At 37.8% G+C, this 17,777-nt stretch overlaps 1 protein-coding gene across 1 annotated transcript in view; it reads left to right on the forward strand.

Moving 5' to 3' along the window:
* Positions 1-17,777, forward strand: part of LRP1B (LDL receptor related protein 1B) — a 761,744-nt gene that overhangs the window by 460,851 nt on the left and 283,116 nt on the right. Inside the window, exons 12-14 of the mRNA XM_064451033.1 lie at positions 7,168-7,348; positions 10,259-10,478; positions 13,164-13,353. Coding sequence (XP_064307103.1) covers positions 7,168-7,348; positions 10,259-10,478; positions 13,164-13,353 — 591 coding nt within the window. The remainder of the gene's footprint in view (positions 1-7,167; positions 7,349-10,258; positions 10,479-13,163; positions 13,354-17,777) is intronic.

Here is a 17,777-nt window from a genome sequence, read left to right on the forward strand (position 1 = left end):
CAGGAGGTGGTTTAATATTCGCTCTGAACAGCATGCTGCTAAGGAACTCTATCTGTGGTAGGTGTCACTCCTCAGATTAGAAGTTGTCATTTTTTGTGACTATCAGGTTTTGCAAGAGCAGATATGCTAGCTCAAACAACCCTGTAACTCAGATAATTACAGTTTGCCTACAAGAGAGCCTGATCCTACAAGCTGTTGACTGGGAATTGAGAACGCTGAGCACCTAACACTGCTGGAGTTTGATTTCCCATATAGTTTAAGCTGTGATTTCTTATTCTTCACTTCAGAAGACAAACTGCTGTGTAGTATGGGTAACTATTTGACAGCCCACAGCACGGGCTACCCTAGAGCTGGCGGCACAACTGCCAATAGCGGTGTACTTTCACCAGCAAGAGAAATTGCTATTAATAAGGTTTCAAACTTGCATGTGAAATCACTTTTTTAAATAAAAAAATGGAACAAACCAGACATTTTAAGAGGTATTTAAATATTGCTCAGTTGAAGTAACATAAACACAAACTCTGGGGTTTTTTTACCTGACTTTGTCCCCCTTATGTTGTTTGGGGTTGCTGTGAGCCTTAAAGTGTTATATTACTCGCTTGTAAATATTAGCAAGTGCTAACTTTTTGCTTAAACAAGGTCAAAGTAAGTCTATAAAGATATTTGGAAGATGTTTAGCTGGCTGGTATACAGAAGAATTATTTTTTTCAACAGTTTTCATGTTAATCTAGTGGTTTAGGCATTATTAGTGCACACAATCTAATGGACATTGGTGATCTAAGCCATACTGTGCCACATTACACACTGTGCTTATAATCTTTTGCATATTTAAAATCAATGTGGCAAATTGTTGCCTCTAGAAATATGAGTTTTTCAAAATATATTTGTATTCGGTATATTTGGAACCTACATTCTACTGTTGACTGTATAATTCTGGTAGTATTTCCAGAATTACAAATGTTAATTTTTCAATTATCAAGGGAACAATGCTCAAAATGGTATTTTATTCACCTCATCCTTTTTATGCTGAAAAGGCTTCACTACAGAAAGCCTGACTTGCTGTAGTCAAATTGATTTTGTTTCACCAGAATGGCTGAATGGCCATTATTTTGTTCCTGTTTACCTACTTGATGTGAAGGCCACCTAAAAAGTAATGTATTTAAAGCTTTTAACTAGTTAAATAACAGTGAACTTTAAAGCATAACTTCACAAAACGAGTGTAAACTATCTCTATAGGATTGTGCTGTAGAATTTTCCTTTATTTTTAAATTTTCTGATATATTTAATATCTAATTACCATGAGGTTTTTAAACTTAGATTATATTTGGTCTAGAAATACAGATGCTCCAAAATTACCACAGCAGGCATGGTAGCTCAGATATGGTAGTTATTATATGAGACTGAATAGACTTGGAGCAACATGCTTGTAAATTTTAGGACATATCTAGCATTCTAATCTAACACTTGGCTTTGCTGTTGATACTCATACAGACCATATTTGGACTGTTTTATCTCCCAAAGAAGAAAAAAACCCCATTGTTTTCTTTAAAAAGCTGATCTTACTATTATAAAAACTGTCTTTAACCCAACATGTTTAGGTCAGACAAGATAAAAATAAAATGGGTTTTGAACAAATCACTCCTTGTCCTCAAGCTTGATTTTAGTCATGGCAGAGTTTCCTTGTATTGAGAAAAATCTGCTAAGGCCCCTCTGAGCCCCAAAGGACACTTCTTTCACTCCTGAAGCTCATTTCTGTTGCCTGTTCTGATCAGCAGTAGTTCTCTCTCAGCCTTGGGCTCCCAGGTCCTTGGGGAGATGCTCTCTTCTTTTCCCTACCATACTTTGCAATTCTCTCTTCTCAACCTATTTGATCACTCCAAGACCAAAGGCCACCCTCCCACTTTCAGACAGTTACAGCTGACTCCAACGTTGCCTTTTTAAAAGAATGTAGCAAAGGCACTGACAGCAACAAATAAGACCAAGGGTGTCCATCAGCCAAGGAAACCCGGGTGAGCTGCTGGCACTGATCTCACCCACTCTGACTGATCCACAGTTGTTTGGTCCTTTGACTGGATGATTCTCATCAGATTAGGTGGTTGCTGGGTTAGGTATGTCATCATACTGTTCTTTCATATCCTCCATCTGGAGAGTGAATTTTGACACCATTGCTTCCTTCAAGCTTTTTAGATCACAATGAAAAATAGGTTCCCAAATGTATAGTGATGTTTAGGTGTATCAGAAAGACGGGTAAAAATGTGAAACACATTCTGGAAAAACCCTCAGCATATGCTGCTTTTTATTTTCTATAACTTTCTTATCCAAGTATAATTAAAATCCTTAAAATATCCTAAAAATACTGTAAAATTAAAATTTAAACGTGCTAAAATGTTGTAAAAATACTTAGAGGAGACATCAAGGACTGATGATTTGGAAGTTCACTCTTATTTTATTGATTTCTGCAGCTCGGCATAGCAATGTGAACACAAATTGTGAAGTGGAATTATAATGGAAGAGAAGATAAAATTTCACTAGTCTTCAGCTAAGTAGTTAAAAATCAAAGGAGCGCATGAATACAGAAGTAGTCAGGCTTCAGTTGTTCCCATGTTCAAAGAACTACACTTTTAAAAACGTCTGCTGGAGATGTTGCTTACCCTGAATTTCTGTTACTGTTCAGGTCACTGCAGGTGGTAGGTTGTACTTTGCAGTTTAAGGGTTAAAGGAAAAAACCAGCAAACAAAACCTAGCAAATGTAAAATACATCACACTTTTATATACATACATACATGCGGACATCTCCATGACTGTTTAACATAATCAATATGCATGGAAAAGGATGATTACAGACTTGGAGTTATAGACAGCATTAAAACTAGAAAGAACCTCTGCTTTGAAGCCTGAACTACTCTAGACCTTGTTAACTTCTTCAAGACAATAAAATAATTTCTCAGTTGCTTTCGTATATAATTCTATGTTATTGACAAGAATTTTCTTTCATGTTAAAAAAGGTCATTTGCATATTTATCTTTATGCGTCTGTGCTGTTTGTCCACTGTTGTTGTACCCAGACAGAGGATACTGATAAGGATAAAAACAGTTCAAAAAATTTTGCATGGCTGCCACGCTATGACTTTCAGTAGCCCGCCCTCAGCTTCTTCTAATTTTCTATTTTTAAACATTGAAAGCATACTGACTAAGGTATCTCTCTTAATTAGGGGATCCTTGTTATTTTTACATTTTAGTATACAATGCGAGTTATATAATAATCTTAATATAGTTCAACATATCTAGATGCATGTTGGTTTCTTCTGAAAGGAAATAGTTATAAAATTAACAAAAAATTATACATTTTGCAATGACAAGGTATTTGAAAACATTATAACTCTGCTAACTTGATAGGGAATATGGTGGTATTACAATAACTTAAAAACATTGTTGAACAAAAATGCTGTGAAGTAATTTATCATGTTCTAATGCTATTGAGGTTGTAATGGCACCTTTTAGAGAAGTTATTGCATCCAAGTGCATAAAAAGCCCGGTATTTCACTTATCGGGTGAAGCTGTCATATTTTATCTTAGCGTATGGTTGATGACATACCATGTTATCTATGCATTATATTAAGCAGAAAGTTTTCTCTGTTGCACTAAATAAGTTATGCAGAGTGTGACTTGCTAAAAGAGCTTTGCACTCCTGACCATCGCAATGATTTGTACTGGTTTCTTGTAGGGAATTACATTATTAGAGTCATAGTCAGTAAAGAAGTCTGGGGTAAAAAACATTATAGTTTGTCCCAAGGCAAACAGATCTGATTGGCTGCAAAAAATGTGTAGCTATACTGAAGTTATGAATATTAGCAAATAAGACCTTCCATTAGTACTTACTGATTGTATTACAAGGAGGCGCCTTTGTGGAGAAACCTGAGGGAAGGTTTGGATGATGGCAACATAGCACCACTGCACAATGCTGCACAGTAAAAATTGCTCTGATAACAACTTGAAATGTTCCAAACCACCACTTCAGGAGTTCATGTGAAGTTCTCGTCTGGAAAGCTGACAGTTAAATTACATATGTCTGGCAGCACAGTTCAAATAGTAAACATAGTACAAATAGTTCCCCTACAGTTCTGCAGAGGGGGACTTGAGAGTTCTGGTCAACAGCAAGCTGAACATGAGCCAACAGTGTGCCCTGGCAGCCCAGAGGGCCGACCGTGCCCTGGGGTGCATCAAGCCCTGCATTGCAGCCGGGCGAGGGAGGGGATTGTCCCGCTCTGCTCTGCGCTGGCGCGGCCTCACCTCGAGTGCTGTGGGCAGTGTTGGGCACCACAGTACATTAAGGATATAAAGCTAATAGAGAGTGTCCAGAGGAGGCCACGAAGTTGGTGAAGGGTTTAGAGGAGAAACCATATGAGGCACGGCTAAAGTCACTGGAGGAGGGGCAGGTGCTAAGCTCTTATTTCTGTGACTGATGACAGGACCCGAGGGAATGGCAGGAAGATGTGCCAGGGGAGGGTTAGGTGGGTTATTAGGAAAAGGTTTTTCCCCCAGAGGGTGGTGGAGCACTGGAACAGGCTCCCCAGGGAGGCATCACGGCACAAAGCCTGATGATATTCAGGAAGCACTTGGACAAGGGCCCCAGAGATATGGTGTGAATTTGGGGTTGTCCTGTGCAGGGTCAGGAGTTGGACTCGATGATCCTCACGGGTCCCCTCCAACTCAGGACATTCTATGATTCTAAGAGTTGTCTTCAGTTTAGTAGATTTTCACTTGTATGTCCAGTGTAAATGGGACTTAGGTAGGATCAGTGGTCTTGTCATATAAGCATTTCTTTAAAAATGGTAATGCATTATTTTTAAATTTACATTGTGATAAAAACCTCTCGGCATCATGTTTGTTCTGAGAAAATATTTCAAAAAACTCCAGCACTGATCAGAAAGTGAAGTTGACACTGGTGAGGAAGAATGAATCTGATTAAAGCTTGGGTCTAGATGGCATTACTGGTGTAAAAGTGAACAGAGAAAGCAATTCACATTCCCTTTTTCAAGTCTTGATAATTCCTGTCATGAAATTGTAATGTAGGATTTTATATCCGAGTTTAGCAAATAAGTAATACAATCCATACTGTCAAGAAACATCATAGTAAGGAAGGGTATTTTTAATGTGGTTTCTTGCTTGTTTCTTGGTACATTTTTTAACTTTTCAGCCATACCGAACTTCATTTTTACCACAGCAAAGGGAGGCACCGATTTGGTGCTGGGAATTCTCAGGGTCAATGGAAACACTGGAGTCACAGCGATTTGTTGTTACCCCATTATCTTTTTTTGATCCAGACGCACAGATTGGCTACCTGTGAGAAGATACCAAACAAAATAACAGTAAAATGAGTGTTTCCACCCCAAGTTTGACCTCAGAAAGGATGCTAAAACAAAAAAAAATGCAGCTTCCTCAGCTTTTGGAAGGTGGTGGGAGGCAGCAGCCAGTAACCAGCCCGTCAGTGCTCTGCCAGGTGATGCTGCTGGGTGCCATGTTCTGGTCGCTGACCGCTCTGGGCTGGTCAGGACCAGGCCCGGCCACCTGTGAGGAAACATCCAGTCAAGGGGCTGGTGGTTGTGTCAGGGGTTGCTGCGGGGCCGGGGCTGCCCGGGAAGCAGGGTGGAGAGCTGGAACGGCACCACGCTGTGTGTGCTCCTCAGGCAGGGCTGTGGCCACCGAGCTGAGCCAGGGAGTCACAGCGGAGGGCTCAGCCATGGCAAGGACCTGCTAACAGGGCGGCGAGCTGTGCTCCTAGCTGGGCACAGGCCCTCCCTTGGAGGCAGCAGCCACTGGGGCTGAGCCGGCCCTGCTATGGGGGTGCGAGCCGAGCTGCTGCTGGCACAGCTCTGGGGAGTTTGGGCCTGTGCCACTTGTAAACACTGCCCTGTGGCTCGGGAGGGCTTTGTTGTTGGCTGGTGGAGGGGTACCTGGAGTGGTGTCTCCATCCTGCCCAGAAAAACACCCCTTGGAGGGACTGGGGGAAAGCGGGTAGCAAGTGACAGAGGCCTGGGCTGTGAGGGCACCTTTACAGGCAAGGGAGAGGGACCAGAAAAGGTGGTGGTCACCAATGCTGCAGCCCAAGCTCCATCACTCCCTGTGGTATTAAATCCCCTCTGGTATCGCTTGGCAAATGGTGGGCTCGTCCTGGAGCTGAGGAGTGACCACACTGGGAGGAGCGTGCCAGAGGGGCGGTGTAGGGTCAGCTGCCTGACAAAGGGTGATGGCTGAAGTCGGGTGGTGCCTCAGCCTTCACAACGCTACAAAGGCCAGGAAAGAATGACTGGAAATTCTCCATATGCCACTCCACACTCTTGGACTTAGAGATATTTCTGAAATAAAAGGGGAAAGGTATGATGAAGAGAGGTGGAAAGCCTTTTAAAGACCTTATGCTGTTACGGATCATGTGGGAGGGGACAGAGCTCAGTTAATCTTAGAGGGGCTTGGGTAAACTTGAGGGAAAACTTGTTGCTTGGGGAATTGTTTTACTCCTTTTCAAATGGGAAAACCTCCACCCTGTATGGAATGAACAGTGTCGACTCGTTTTGGTTCTGGACGGAGCCCTGATGTCCCACTCACGAGCCCATTGGTACATCCAGTGGTAGCATTGCTCTTCGCTCATGCATTGCTTATTATGTTAATAGTTTGCTCATATACTTAGCTGTGGAGAATAACTCTGGCTATTGTGATGTTCTTGCTTACATGTTTTGCAAGGTCAAGGGACAATGGAACAAATGTAAATTGCATACCCATTTTGCTTATATGTTAGTATGAATTAAACTTGTATTTTGGGTAGAAGCAAGACAATTTAGAGTACTAGAACTCTACAAATTGACTTGACTGATATTGCTATTTAGGGTTAAAATTCAGTAGGGTGTTGTTAAATAGTGATTTGCCCAGGGCCAGCTATAATTAACATATGAAGGCTTATGGTTTAATACACAAGTTTTATGACCAGTCTTTGTCTTTTTTAGGGTGTTATCAGCAAAGATAGTTCTGACAGACACAGTAAATATAATTCAGATTCCAGGAAATTATCTGATTTAGCTATATGGACCATATATTGTCCATTGTTTATAATAATGCATAATGTTAGAAAGTAAACATATAATATTCTTCTCTTATTACTGTCTTTTCTCAACAGATCTCGATAATGTAGAAGGCATAGCAGTGGACTGGATTGGAAATAATCTTTATTGGACAAACGATGGCCAGAGAAAAACTATTGCTGTAGCCAGACTGGAAAAAGCTGCTCAGAGTAGAAAAACATTGTTGGAGGGTGACATGTCCCACCCTAGAGGAATTGTAGTTGATCCTGTCAATGGGTATGAAGTAGACTAATTTATGTTGTTCAATTATTGTCTTTGTAGTATAAATATGGGATTGAATTTTGCTTAGGATGGGATTTCCGGAGCCATGTAGTAGTCTGTAATTCTGCAGCAGTCTATAATGTCTGCAATTCCTGCCCAGTATTCTTACCTGAAGCCTTCAGAAGAGTGTGCTTGTCCAGACACCATTGAACCTATGTCCAGTTAATCTGAATGTGATTCACCTTGTTCTCAAATTGAGTGTATCAGACCTGTATGTATTTTTAATACTAAGTGAACTTTATAACACTCTCCTTTACTTCTCTCTTTGTAAGTCTAAATTTCAGAAGATAATTATAACCATATCCTTATACACACTGGTTTGCAAAACTAAGTGAGACAGGCACTTTTCATTACTTACTAGCATATTTGTGATGGGCTGCATAAAAACCAGAACATTATATTAGTGTGGTATAGTTGTGGTTTACCTAAAATTCAGTTACATTTATTCAGGGAATTGTCACTGGAGAATGACGTAGGCAGGTAATTCTAGTGTGGCTGGATTGACTACTGTTTTCCTGGTACTAGAATGTATTTACACTACCAGGTTTTCACTTTTGAGCTTGTCCTTTGAGGAATGGAAGTGACTGTGGAAAGGCTACAATTAATTAAGGTCAGATAGTAAGGATGTAAAATCAGAATGCAAACCATAACCATACCTACAATTACTTTGTTAAATTTTCCAGCTCAGTAAATGCATAGCACAGGAAATAGGGTATGAAGATGTATTATCTGAAAAGGGCTATTATATAAAACGCTTTTCTAATAAAATAGCATGCCTTTCATGATTATACTTCTCATGGAATCTTTTCCTGAGGGATAGCATTTAGTATGGCATTTTAATTATGTTTAGAAAATATTAGTCTTGATTTAGCCAATACAGAAGCATTAACTGCATTTTGAGATACAATTAAAGCACATTAATGTAAATGTAGGTTACTGTAAGCATGTTTTAGCTTATGACATGATAACTAGAACAAGTACAGACAAAAAGTTAATGGAGAAAAGCTTGGTAATTGCTGTTGAGCAGTCATGTAAATATTTGTAAAACATATTTTGTCTTCCAATAAAATAAATACCATACTGACCTGCATCTCTGCCCGAGCTTTAGGGCGTATACGGGTTTTATTCTGTGATTAAACCTAGTGTTGTTCGAGTCAAACATGCAAGGAAGGTTATAATCCTCATGGATCAAAACCTGGTTGATGTTCTTAGCATATATTTACAAAAATATTAAAAGAATAAAAAACAGCCTTCTGGTGGGTGACTTGGAAGAGACAGAAAAGAAACAAAAAAGGTATATTTGCATATCAGTAAACCTGTGTAATGATGGTGTAATTTTTTCTTGATCTTTTCCAATTTTTTATATGAAAACCCAGATTGGTCAAATTAATCTTATACATAAAAGTGTGTCTGAATAGAATTTTTGACCAGTAGATTTGGCATCATTTACACAGATTTGATAGCAAAACTGTTTTTCACTTCAGTGTTTCATACTTTTTGTAAATTCAGAATTCAAATTCCTTGAATTTATTCTTCAAAGTATAGATAGGTTAAGTGGGTTAGGATCACACGACTTATTTCAGAAATTTGTAGAATTTCAGAAACATAGATCTGGTGAAATCCAAGGTGAGGCACATAAATACCAATTAAATCATGACAGCTTTGACAGGTAGGATACATTTTAGATCTATATGATGTTTTTCCTCTATTTAATGCTTAACAATTGAAATCCTAGATTTGACTTTAAAAGTAAGCATCTGCTGTCTAGTAAACGTTTTCAGCATATGATGTCTCCTGTGTGTCATATGATACAAAATGCTGTTTAGATGCTTCATAGATTACATACAGGCATCTGTATGTTTTCCTTTGGGCAAAAAAATAAGTAAGAGAAAAGAGAAAAGTGGTGGTTCATAGCATGGTTGCTACCCTCTGCTTTTGTATAAGTTCAGGTTGTGTATTTTAAATTGCTGAAATCAGAGTTGTCACCAGCAAATTCTCTAATAATATCTGATAATCAAATTAATTTAACAGGAGAAAATAAAACCCCAAAACACAGGGTGTGTTCTTTAGTGTCCAGTAGATAATGGCTGAGAGAACTCGTCTGAACTAATATTTTTAGATGATTTACTACAGTGCTTGCTTAATTTTCCCAAGGTAGCAGAGGTACTTATTTTTCAGAGTTGTTTTGGTTATCTGTGTTGCTGCACTATAAACCATAAAACCATGCTAAAATTGCCTACCAGCTATTTTTCAAATAATTTTTATAGCCATCTATCTTTCTAAACATTCTTGTGAGGGACACAGTGCTCATAATGTTTTTTTTGAGTAATTTGGCTGCTTTCATGTGGGATGTGAAGTTCACAGAATGTCAAGGTTATCCCGTAGCTATTAGAGTGCAATGAATTCATATATTGTAGCTTTTTTTGATAGTATCAAGCATAATAAAAAGCAGATTTTCATCATAAAGGCAAATTAGAGTTGACAAAAAAAACCCCAACAACATACCCAAACCCCAAAACAGTAAAACTTTGAACTTTGTGACAAAGTCAATAAAATTGCTGGCTTAAAAAAAAAAAATCATAATTCTGGTGTGATTAAATAAGGTCTTAAACAATTCTTTAACTTCTCATGCCAGTTAACCCATTTGGTATTCACGTAATTCATTACAATATGAGCAAAATACCCCAAGTGTCATTTCAGCAGCATCCAGCACACAAAGAAAGTAAATAGAGCTGTGGAAATAACACGCAAAAGTCAAAATCACTCTGGCTTGTGGATATACTGTTGCGAACTTCTGCTAAAAGTCTACAGTATAATTCAGATGATTAAAGTGGTATCTGAATGTTCGTTTTTATAATTTCGTAGCTGGATGTATTGGACAGACTGGGAAGAAGATGAAATAGATGACAGTGTGGGAAGAATTGAGAAGGCATGGATGGATGGCTACAGTCGGCAGATTTTTGTAACATCAAAGATGCTATGGCCAAATGGTTTAACTCTGGACTATCATGCCAATGTATTATACTGGTGTGACGCCTATTATGATCACATTGAAAGGATATTTTTGAATGGAACTGAGAGAAAGGTAAAAGAAAAATACTGCTGTTTTGCCACAGGCATGCTCTTTCTCTGGATTTTATTGTGTTATGTCAAAAATACTTTCCAAGCTTTTTAAAGTCCGCATAACCCTGTGGCATGTCCAGTGTCATCTCCGTTGAAACAAGCGATGTTGGCAGTCTCCTGTGGGAGACTATAACACAGCTTAAAATTTTCATCTTTAGAAAGTGACACAAAAGTTGATTATTTTTTTTAAATCTATTTTTCTCATGTGACAATGAGTTATATTTTGATTGAGCCACGAAGCTTCAAAGAGCTTTTCAGTAGGAAAAGAAAACTTCTTTTGGCTCTGCCAGAGAGAGGCTTTCATTTAACTTCACTGGATAAGCTGCTTTTGATGAATCTCAGCGCCCTCTTTGAGCATTTGTGCTAATATGCAGAGGGGGAGCCCTCAATAAGTGCAGTCAAAGATGGAGAGAGATTGTTTTAGCTGTTACTAATGGCTATGCTAGCTAGATGCAAGTCAGTTTAGAAGTTCTGTGTTGCTTTGTGGAAGCAAGAAGCACAGAACAAACATCTGGAAAATGGTTAACACTTAGACCGCAGTCTGATAACTTGGGGAAGGTTTAGCATCTGCTTCATAAAATTAGTACCCTGACAACTGAAACTTCATCGTTAGTAGAGAATGGTGGGCATTAAGTCCTTCTGAGGGAGGATTTTGTCACAACATGTATACGTCTTGTGACTTTCATCCTTCACTCACGATTCCCTTGTTATGATGGCCCTGATAGGACCTCTACTACTGAAAGCAGTAACTGTAGGCACAGTCCTCCCTGGAACGCATCCCTGTACAAGCTCATATTGCTGTAATATTGCTTTTAAAATCCTTTATATTGAGTGATCTGTTGCTAAGCCTGTACTAATGCTATAGTGTTGCAGTTTGTCGTAATGGCTAGGTTGGCATTTACATTTAGCTCTTCTACAGTTGCTCCAAATCCATTATGGTCCTCTAATGGAAGGGGGAGGAGGATAAGCGCATTGGCTGAAAAAGATTTTTTAATTAGCGATCCTTGTCTACCAGCAATGCTGGACTTCCTGAAAAGTCCCTCGACAGAACAGGTCTAGGAAGGTTAAATGAAGTTACCATGGATTGCACATCTATTGCTAGTGAGAGCTGCTGTTTTTTGCTGGTTTTGCCTCTCACCAGAATTGGTGAATACTAAGAAGAACCCATCTTCACAGGTTTTATTTTTAAGTCTTACACAGAATGGTTCTGTTTTCATGAAGAGTGTTTTCTCTATAATCCTGTGATTTAAATAAAATGCACAGCCCTTTGAACATAATTTATGTAGCCAAAAATAACTAGAAGACACTTGCTTTTGATGCTGAATAATTTGTTCTTTATTGTAGGATGTTTTGGTCAAAAAATAACTGGGTCAATAGCACTGTGTCAGTATAGTGAAGATTTTAGGGAGTGGGGAAGTCCTGCTAAAATTCCACCAGTAGGTGGTGGATGATTAACAGATTAATTCTGATCAAAATCGGTTAACTGAGGTGAGGAGTTCTGCCCAAAGGAATCCCAAACCCAAAGAGAAAATTTGAAGGGCAAAAAGGGATGATGTTTGTCACCTCACAGCAGTTGTATTTTAGTGGGCTTTATCTCCTTGTTCTCTTGGGCTTGCGTCTCTAAATAGAGACAACGTAGGGCATCTGATGAACTGCTTCCTTCTTTCTAGAGGCAAGACAGAAATACACAGTTGGGCATTAGTTCAAGCAAGGACCCCAGCCAGCAGGAGAAGACTGGAACTTACTCATCCTGAACTGCAGCTACTATGAGGATGTGTAAAGGCAGGGCTCCCAAAAGTAGATGATTTAGAGTTTTCTGCAGTTTTCTGTGTATTTCAAGTAAATAATTCTAATTATTGTAATTTACTTGATAGTAAATTTAGACGTTTTTTAAAATTTTGTTTTCATTCTGTGGGGATTAAATATATTTTTAAACTGTTCGTCTTTATCAGACAGCTCTTGTGTAGTGGTAGTTGGAGTTCATGAGAAGGAGTCCTGAAATGGGGGCTATAGCAAATTACACTGTTTCAGAACATTTCTGCAGACAATAAAATAAAGACAAATTTGGGGTGTAATTTTTAGTTCTATGTATGAGCTAATAAACCAGAAGTAGAAGGTGAATGGAAGAAAGTTTGTTTTATTTTAGGAACAAACTGTGGTGTTCTAGTTTGGAAAAACCCAAACTAGAGAGGAAGTTCACAGAAATGAATAAGGAATCTCTACACTTACTTCACACTTCAACAAAAATAAGCAACTCGTACACACTCATCTTTGATTTAAAAGAAGTAGATATTTTATATACTTGACAGATACCCAAAGTTGTGTAAACAACCGTGCTTCCTAGCTGGACAAGAAGGTAGATATTTACTGAACATAATGATTGTATGGTTACCTGCATTCCTCTACATTATCTGACAGGGGACACTTAAAATGAATTTATATGAAGTTCTGAAGTTAGATATTGATGCTGGCTCACTGGGCGGCTTTACACTTTTTATTTGATTGTATTGCATTAAGTCATCATGTCTGGGCACAGTGCTTATCTCCGTTTTGCTATTCCCATTTTACGTTCTCTGCAGTGCATGCTGAGGAAAATTAATAATTATTTTAACCTTGCTAATACTCACCTACCGCTAATTAATTGCAGGTAGTCTACAATGGAAAAGATTTGAATCATCCTTTTGGACTATCACATCACGGAAATTATATTTACTGGACAGATTATATGAATGGGTCAATTTTCCAGTTGGATCTGGTTACAAGGAATGTGACACTGTTAAGAAGTGAGAGACCACCCTTGTTTGGGCTCCAGATCTATGATCCACGTAAACAGCAAGGTATTTATAACATATGATTTCTCCAAAGGTCTGTTATAAAAAGATGTTTCCCCTTACAGTCTCCTAGTGTTTTGAGGTGACTAGATGAACAACAATAGAAAAAAGAATATGACTCATGGCATGAGCAAGATACTTTCCAATGTCTCAATCCATTGCTGTTAAATCGATCATCCCGTACTTACTGAAAAGTGAATTGTATTATATCCGTCTGAATTTCTTCTGTGTCTTTAGACTGCCTTTATTGCCATTTTCCGTGTGTGTCAGAGAGATGCTGCTAAAGTGTAAAACAGAATTGAGAATATATATACCCATTTGCCCACAGACATAAAATATACTCTTGCATTTACCTTTTCTTAAATAAGATCATAGATACTGTCTGTTGTTTCCTTTTTGTAATTTTCTCCCGCATCTTGGTCTACATCAGCACCGCATGACTTAATCTCCTGAAAGTACGCTGTGCTGTTACACAGGATCAGAGAAAGTGGCCTTTGAGAGTAGTAGAAAATCCATAATTGTTGTTACTTACATCAGTAGAGAAATAAGATAAAGGCTATAGGCTTCCATGAACGGAGTTTAGACATGCAATTGCGGCTATACAGCTAAATTTACAAATATATTTTACTAAAGAAAACTTTGGGACACATTTTCTGCATACAGTGTTCAGGTGAGTCGTTGAATGTTTCCTCTCAATGAAAACAGTTCTAGATAATGTCTGCTACCAAACATAAAACTGAACATCAGGAATTAGTATAAATAAAATACTGGTTAAAAGATGGCCATATTAAATATTAAAGTCTATAGATCTCATTAATCTGTATACATTGTAATTTTTGACATGTAGGACTAGAATGTTTCCAGTTCAACTGTTCCTATAGAAAATCAGAGGCGCTAAGGCGTTGGCAGTCCTGCTGCATTTCATTCTGTACATGAACCACAAAAGTAACAAAATGTAAATGTCACCATTTATCCAAATGCTACATAATACAGGTACAGTGTTAAAGGGTGCATGTTAAAACAGTGAATGTTATTCTTTTTATTAGAAAAAAAAATATTATTTTAAGTTTCCAGAACCTATTGCGAGCACTTCTTCCCTGTGCATAAGGCCCAATTTTCTTTTCACCTTCAGATCTGGATGTGGGTACAGTGTCCTGTTCATGTCCATTCTTACTGCTTGGAAGATTTGGCTGTTGTCTCTGTCCTCTGTAGTCAGTGAATGGCATAGAGAGCAACTGATAAAACTAGTAGAGTGGGTAGAATCAAAACATCAGAGAAAATATTTAGCACTCACAGATACAGAGGATATGTATATTAGCCTTTATATTTGCTGTAGGCATGTATCTGGATGTTTAATGTGTATATATCCGTTTCTCTGTACACAAAAATGATACCTGTATATATGAAAGTAAACTATAGTGAATATTTTCCATGTATATACTGGCTAAATATTTTGCATAGGTTTATTTCAGAGATTTTATATAGCATACAGACTAAATATTTTAAATTACTTTTCTTCTGTCTAGTCTTACCATTTTTTTCCATCCAGGGGAAAAAAAAAAAAAAAGGAGGAAAACGAAGTGATTCACAAAGGGAAGAAATATTTTCGTTTTCAAAATGGTGCTAAAGTGTAAGATGGGAAATGCATATGTGTGTAGGTGAAATACTTGGCATGTAATATCTGCATGTATAGGGTTGTTTAATTTTGTGTTTAATTTTACAGTTTACTATATTTGAAGACTTAGATATGTAGTTAATATTCTTTGGAGAAGACAAAGATTTCTCTGTCTAAAAGTATGTCTTCCAGTTTGTTTTTCCTTCCTATGATGTGTGACTTAACTGTCTGAGGCCCTGCTGAAAAGCTTAGTGATTTTCTTTACAGCAGGTTAATATGAAGTTTTCCCTTTCCTGCTGAATAATGTTTTTATATAGGGAAAGCAATTGAGATTAATACTTGATTATGGAGTGCTGAGGTCCAGACAGCTAACTCGTAATTGGTTTTATGAGTGTGGAGGCAATGATGGAAGTTTCTTCTTTCTGATATTGTAACATCTCAATTTTCAATATTTAAACCAAACTGTAGTACATCAAGGCCATTGTAACAGTGTGTCTCTTATCACAGATGCTTCTCAGGGACTCCTACTTCCAAAGTCGTGTGAAAACATAGTGTGTTTTGGCTTTTTTGTTGGGTTCAGGGTTTTTCTTAAGGCAAAAGAATTTTGCCCCCAAATCTACCCTCAATTTGGCAAAATTTTAGAATATGTTGAACTGTGTCTGCCAAGAGAGGTTGTGGTGATTGCTTTAAATACTTAGTACTTCTGCTGCTTCATTTGGTACTCAGAAAGTTCCTTTATTTTTAGGAAAAAAGGAAACTTAAGAATGAATGAAATTGCTATTAGTTTCCAAATAAGCTAACACCGGAGACAGAAGACTAAAATATTACCTCTTAGACATTTTTAGCTGAATGAGCTTAAATGTTGAGAAAGAGAATTTGGCACATTAATGCATTGTTTGTTTGAAGTTGCGACTGGGATTTTGTAAGTTAACTGCAGCCTCTAGGATCTTCCCTTTTTGTCATGCTTGGTGTGGTAGATCTTTCATTGTTCCCAAAAGGACCATAAGCCTTTATTTTAAAGAAAGTAAAGCTATATTTTTTCCTTTTTTTAATGCTTTTTTGTTTGTTTGTTTGTTTGTTTTTTCTAAAAGAGCAAGATCAAGGCTGAATCATGTGGTACAGAGAAAACCATAGTAGTTCATTTTATGGTATGAGTTACAGTTTATAGTCTATGCACACGAACCTTAGGAACATTTGGCTCTGATACTTTGACGTTACAGTTTTATAGAATAATAGAATTGTTAAGGTTGGAAAAGACCCTTAAGATCATCGAGTCCAACCGCTAACCTATTACTGCCAAGTGTTTTGATGCTGTTATTATTGTCACTGTCTGCACAAGGAGAAACCATGTCAATTCATTTTGGCATAGCTGAATTGAGACTGGCATTTTTAGTAGGAGACCTTCTACAGGATACTTGAATGTGCCAATCCTGCTTTGCTTAGTACTATGGGTACTGACAATTAACTTCTTTTGGTATGTCCTTAAGTAAGAAGAGGTGCTTTTCACTGTCTTTGTATTTCATAAGGCATGATCCTCTTGCAGAGGAACGTTTGGTTTTTTCTTGCTTTCAGAGATTAGAATTCTTCTTACTGTCTTAGGCATAGTCTTTGGCTCTGCATGCATCAGGAATACCTTAAATAATGGGGAGGTGGCGGGAAGCATAGTAACATAGGAGTTGGATTTACAGTCAGCATATGAAACTGCCAAGTCCTGCGAGTATTTCCACTGCTATAAAAGGGAAGATTGCTGTTCATATGTAAGTAATTCTTGTGTAAGTCCATTTACAGCAGTTAAAATGTCCTCTTTTGAAAACAGCTGATATTTTAACTCCTCAGGTTGCAAAAAAGAACTGCTGAGCCCCAGGCTGCAGCACTTCATACATGTAGTACGATCCTAAAAGTAGGCTTACACAACCTCAGCAGTACTTGAGTTTAGGTTTATGGGATGGTCCAAAATAAATCAATACTCATGAAAGCATAGAAGTACAATAATTTCTAAGCGTGATAAATGCTTCTCAATATCTTTTAAATGAGACAATTAAAGAAATGCGCCTGGTTTCCATATTTTTTTTCTGAGAACGATGACTGAGATGCAACTACCTTATTTTAGCTCTGGCCTAATTTTTAGCAAATTAAAATGGAATCAGTCTAACTTAATCATATGCAAGTGGCAGGGCAGCAGTTGTTTTAAAAGCTAGCAAAAACATGAAAACTGTGCTAATAGCTTTGAAAGAAGTTTTAAAATTTTAGGAGTATTTTAGAGAACACACATGTAAAATAGCTGTTATGAATAGCAGTTGAGGAAATTTATTTTCATAAATACTTGGTAGCTAAATGAGTTCCACAGCTTAATTAGTAAAGAGATTTAACCTGTTTGTTGTACTGCATTTCAGGAGACATTTTAGCCTAGGAATCTCTTCAGCAAGACCAACAGGACATTGCACCTTCAGGTTCATGACTTCCTTAAAGCTCACTTTAAAAACCTATTTTTCTAGGATCTTGGTGCTTTAACTCTTGGTATTTTCCTTGTTTTCATCCTCTCTTTTATCACTTACTTAGCAAGTAACATACTCTACAGTAGGTTTTCATCCCAATTATGGGGTTAAGTAAGAACCTTTTATCTTCAAGATGGACCAGTTGACTTTGATCTAGTGTTTTAATTTTATATTATTTATTTTAGGCTTGCATTGGGCTTTAGAATCATGATGGGTCATCAAAGTGTTTTCTGTATTTGTCTTAGTCTTCTATTCTATAGGATTATCCTTTTTCCAGTTACCTGACAAACTCCTGCATATTCTTTAATTAAATAATGGCA

The sequence above is a fragment of the Phalacrocorax carbo genome, chromosome 5 (assembly GCF_963921805.1).
Source record: "Phalacrocorax carbo chromosome 5, bPhaCar2.1, whole genome shotgun sequence".
NCBI lineage: Eukaryota > Metazoa > Chordata > Aves > Suliformes > Phalacrocoracidae > Phalacrocorax > Phalacrocorax carbo.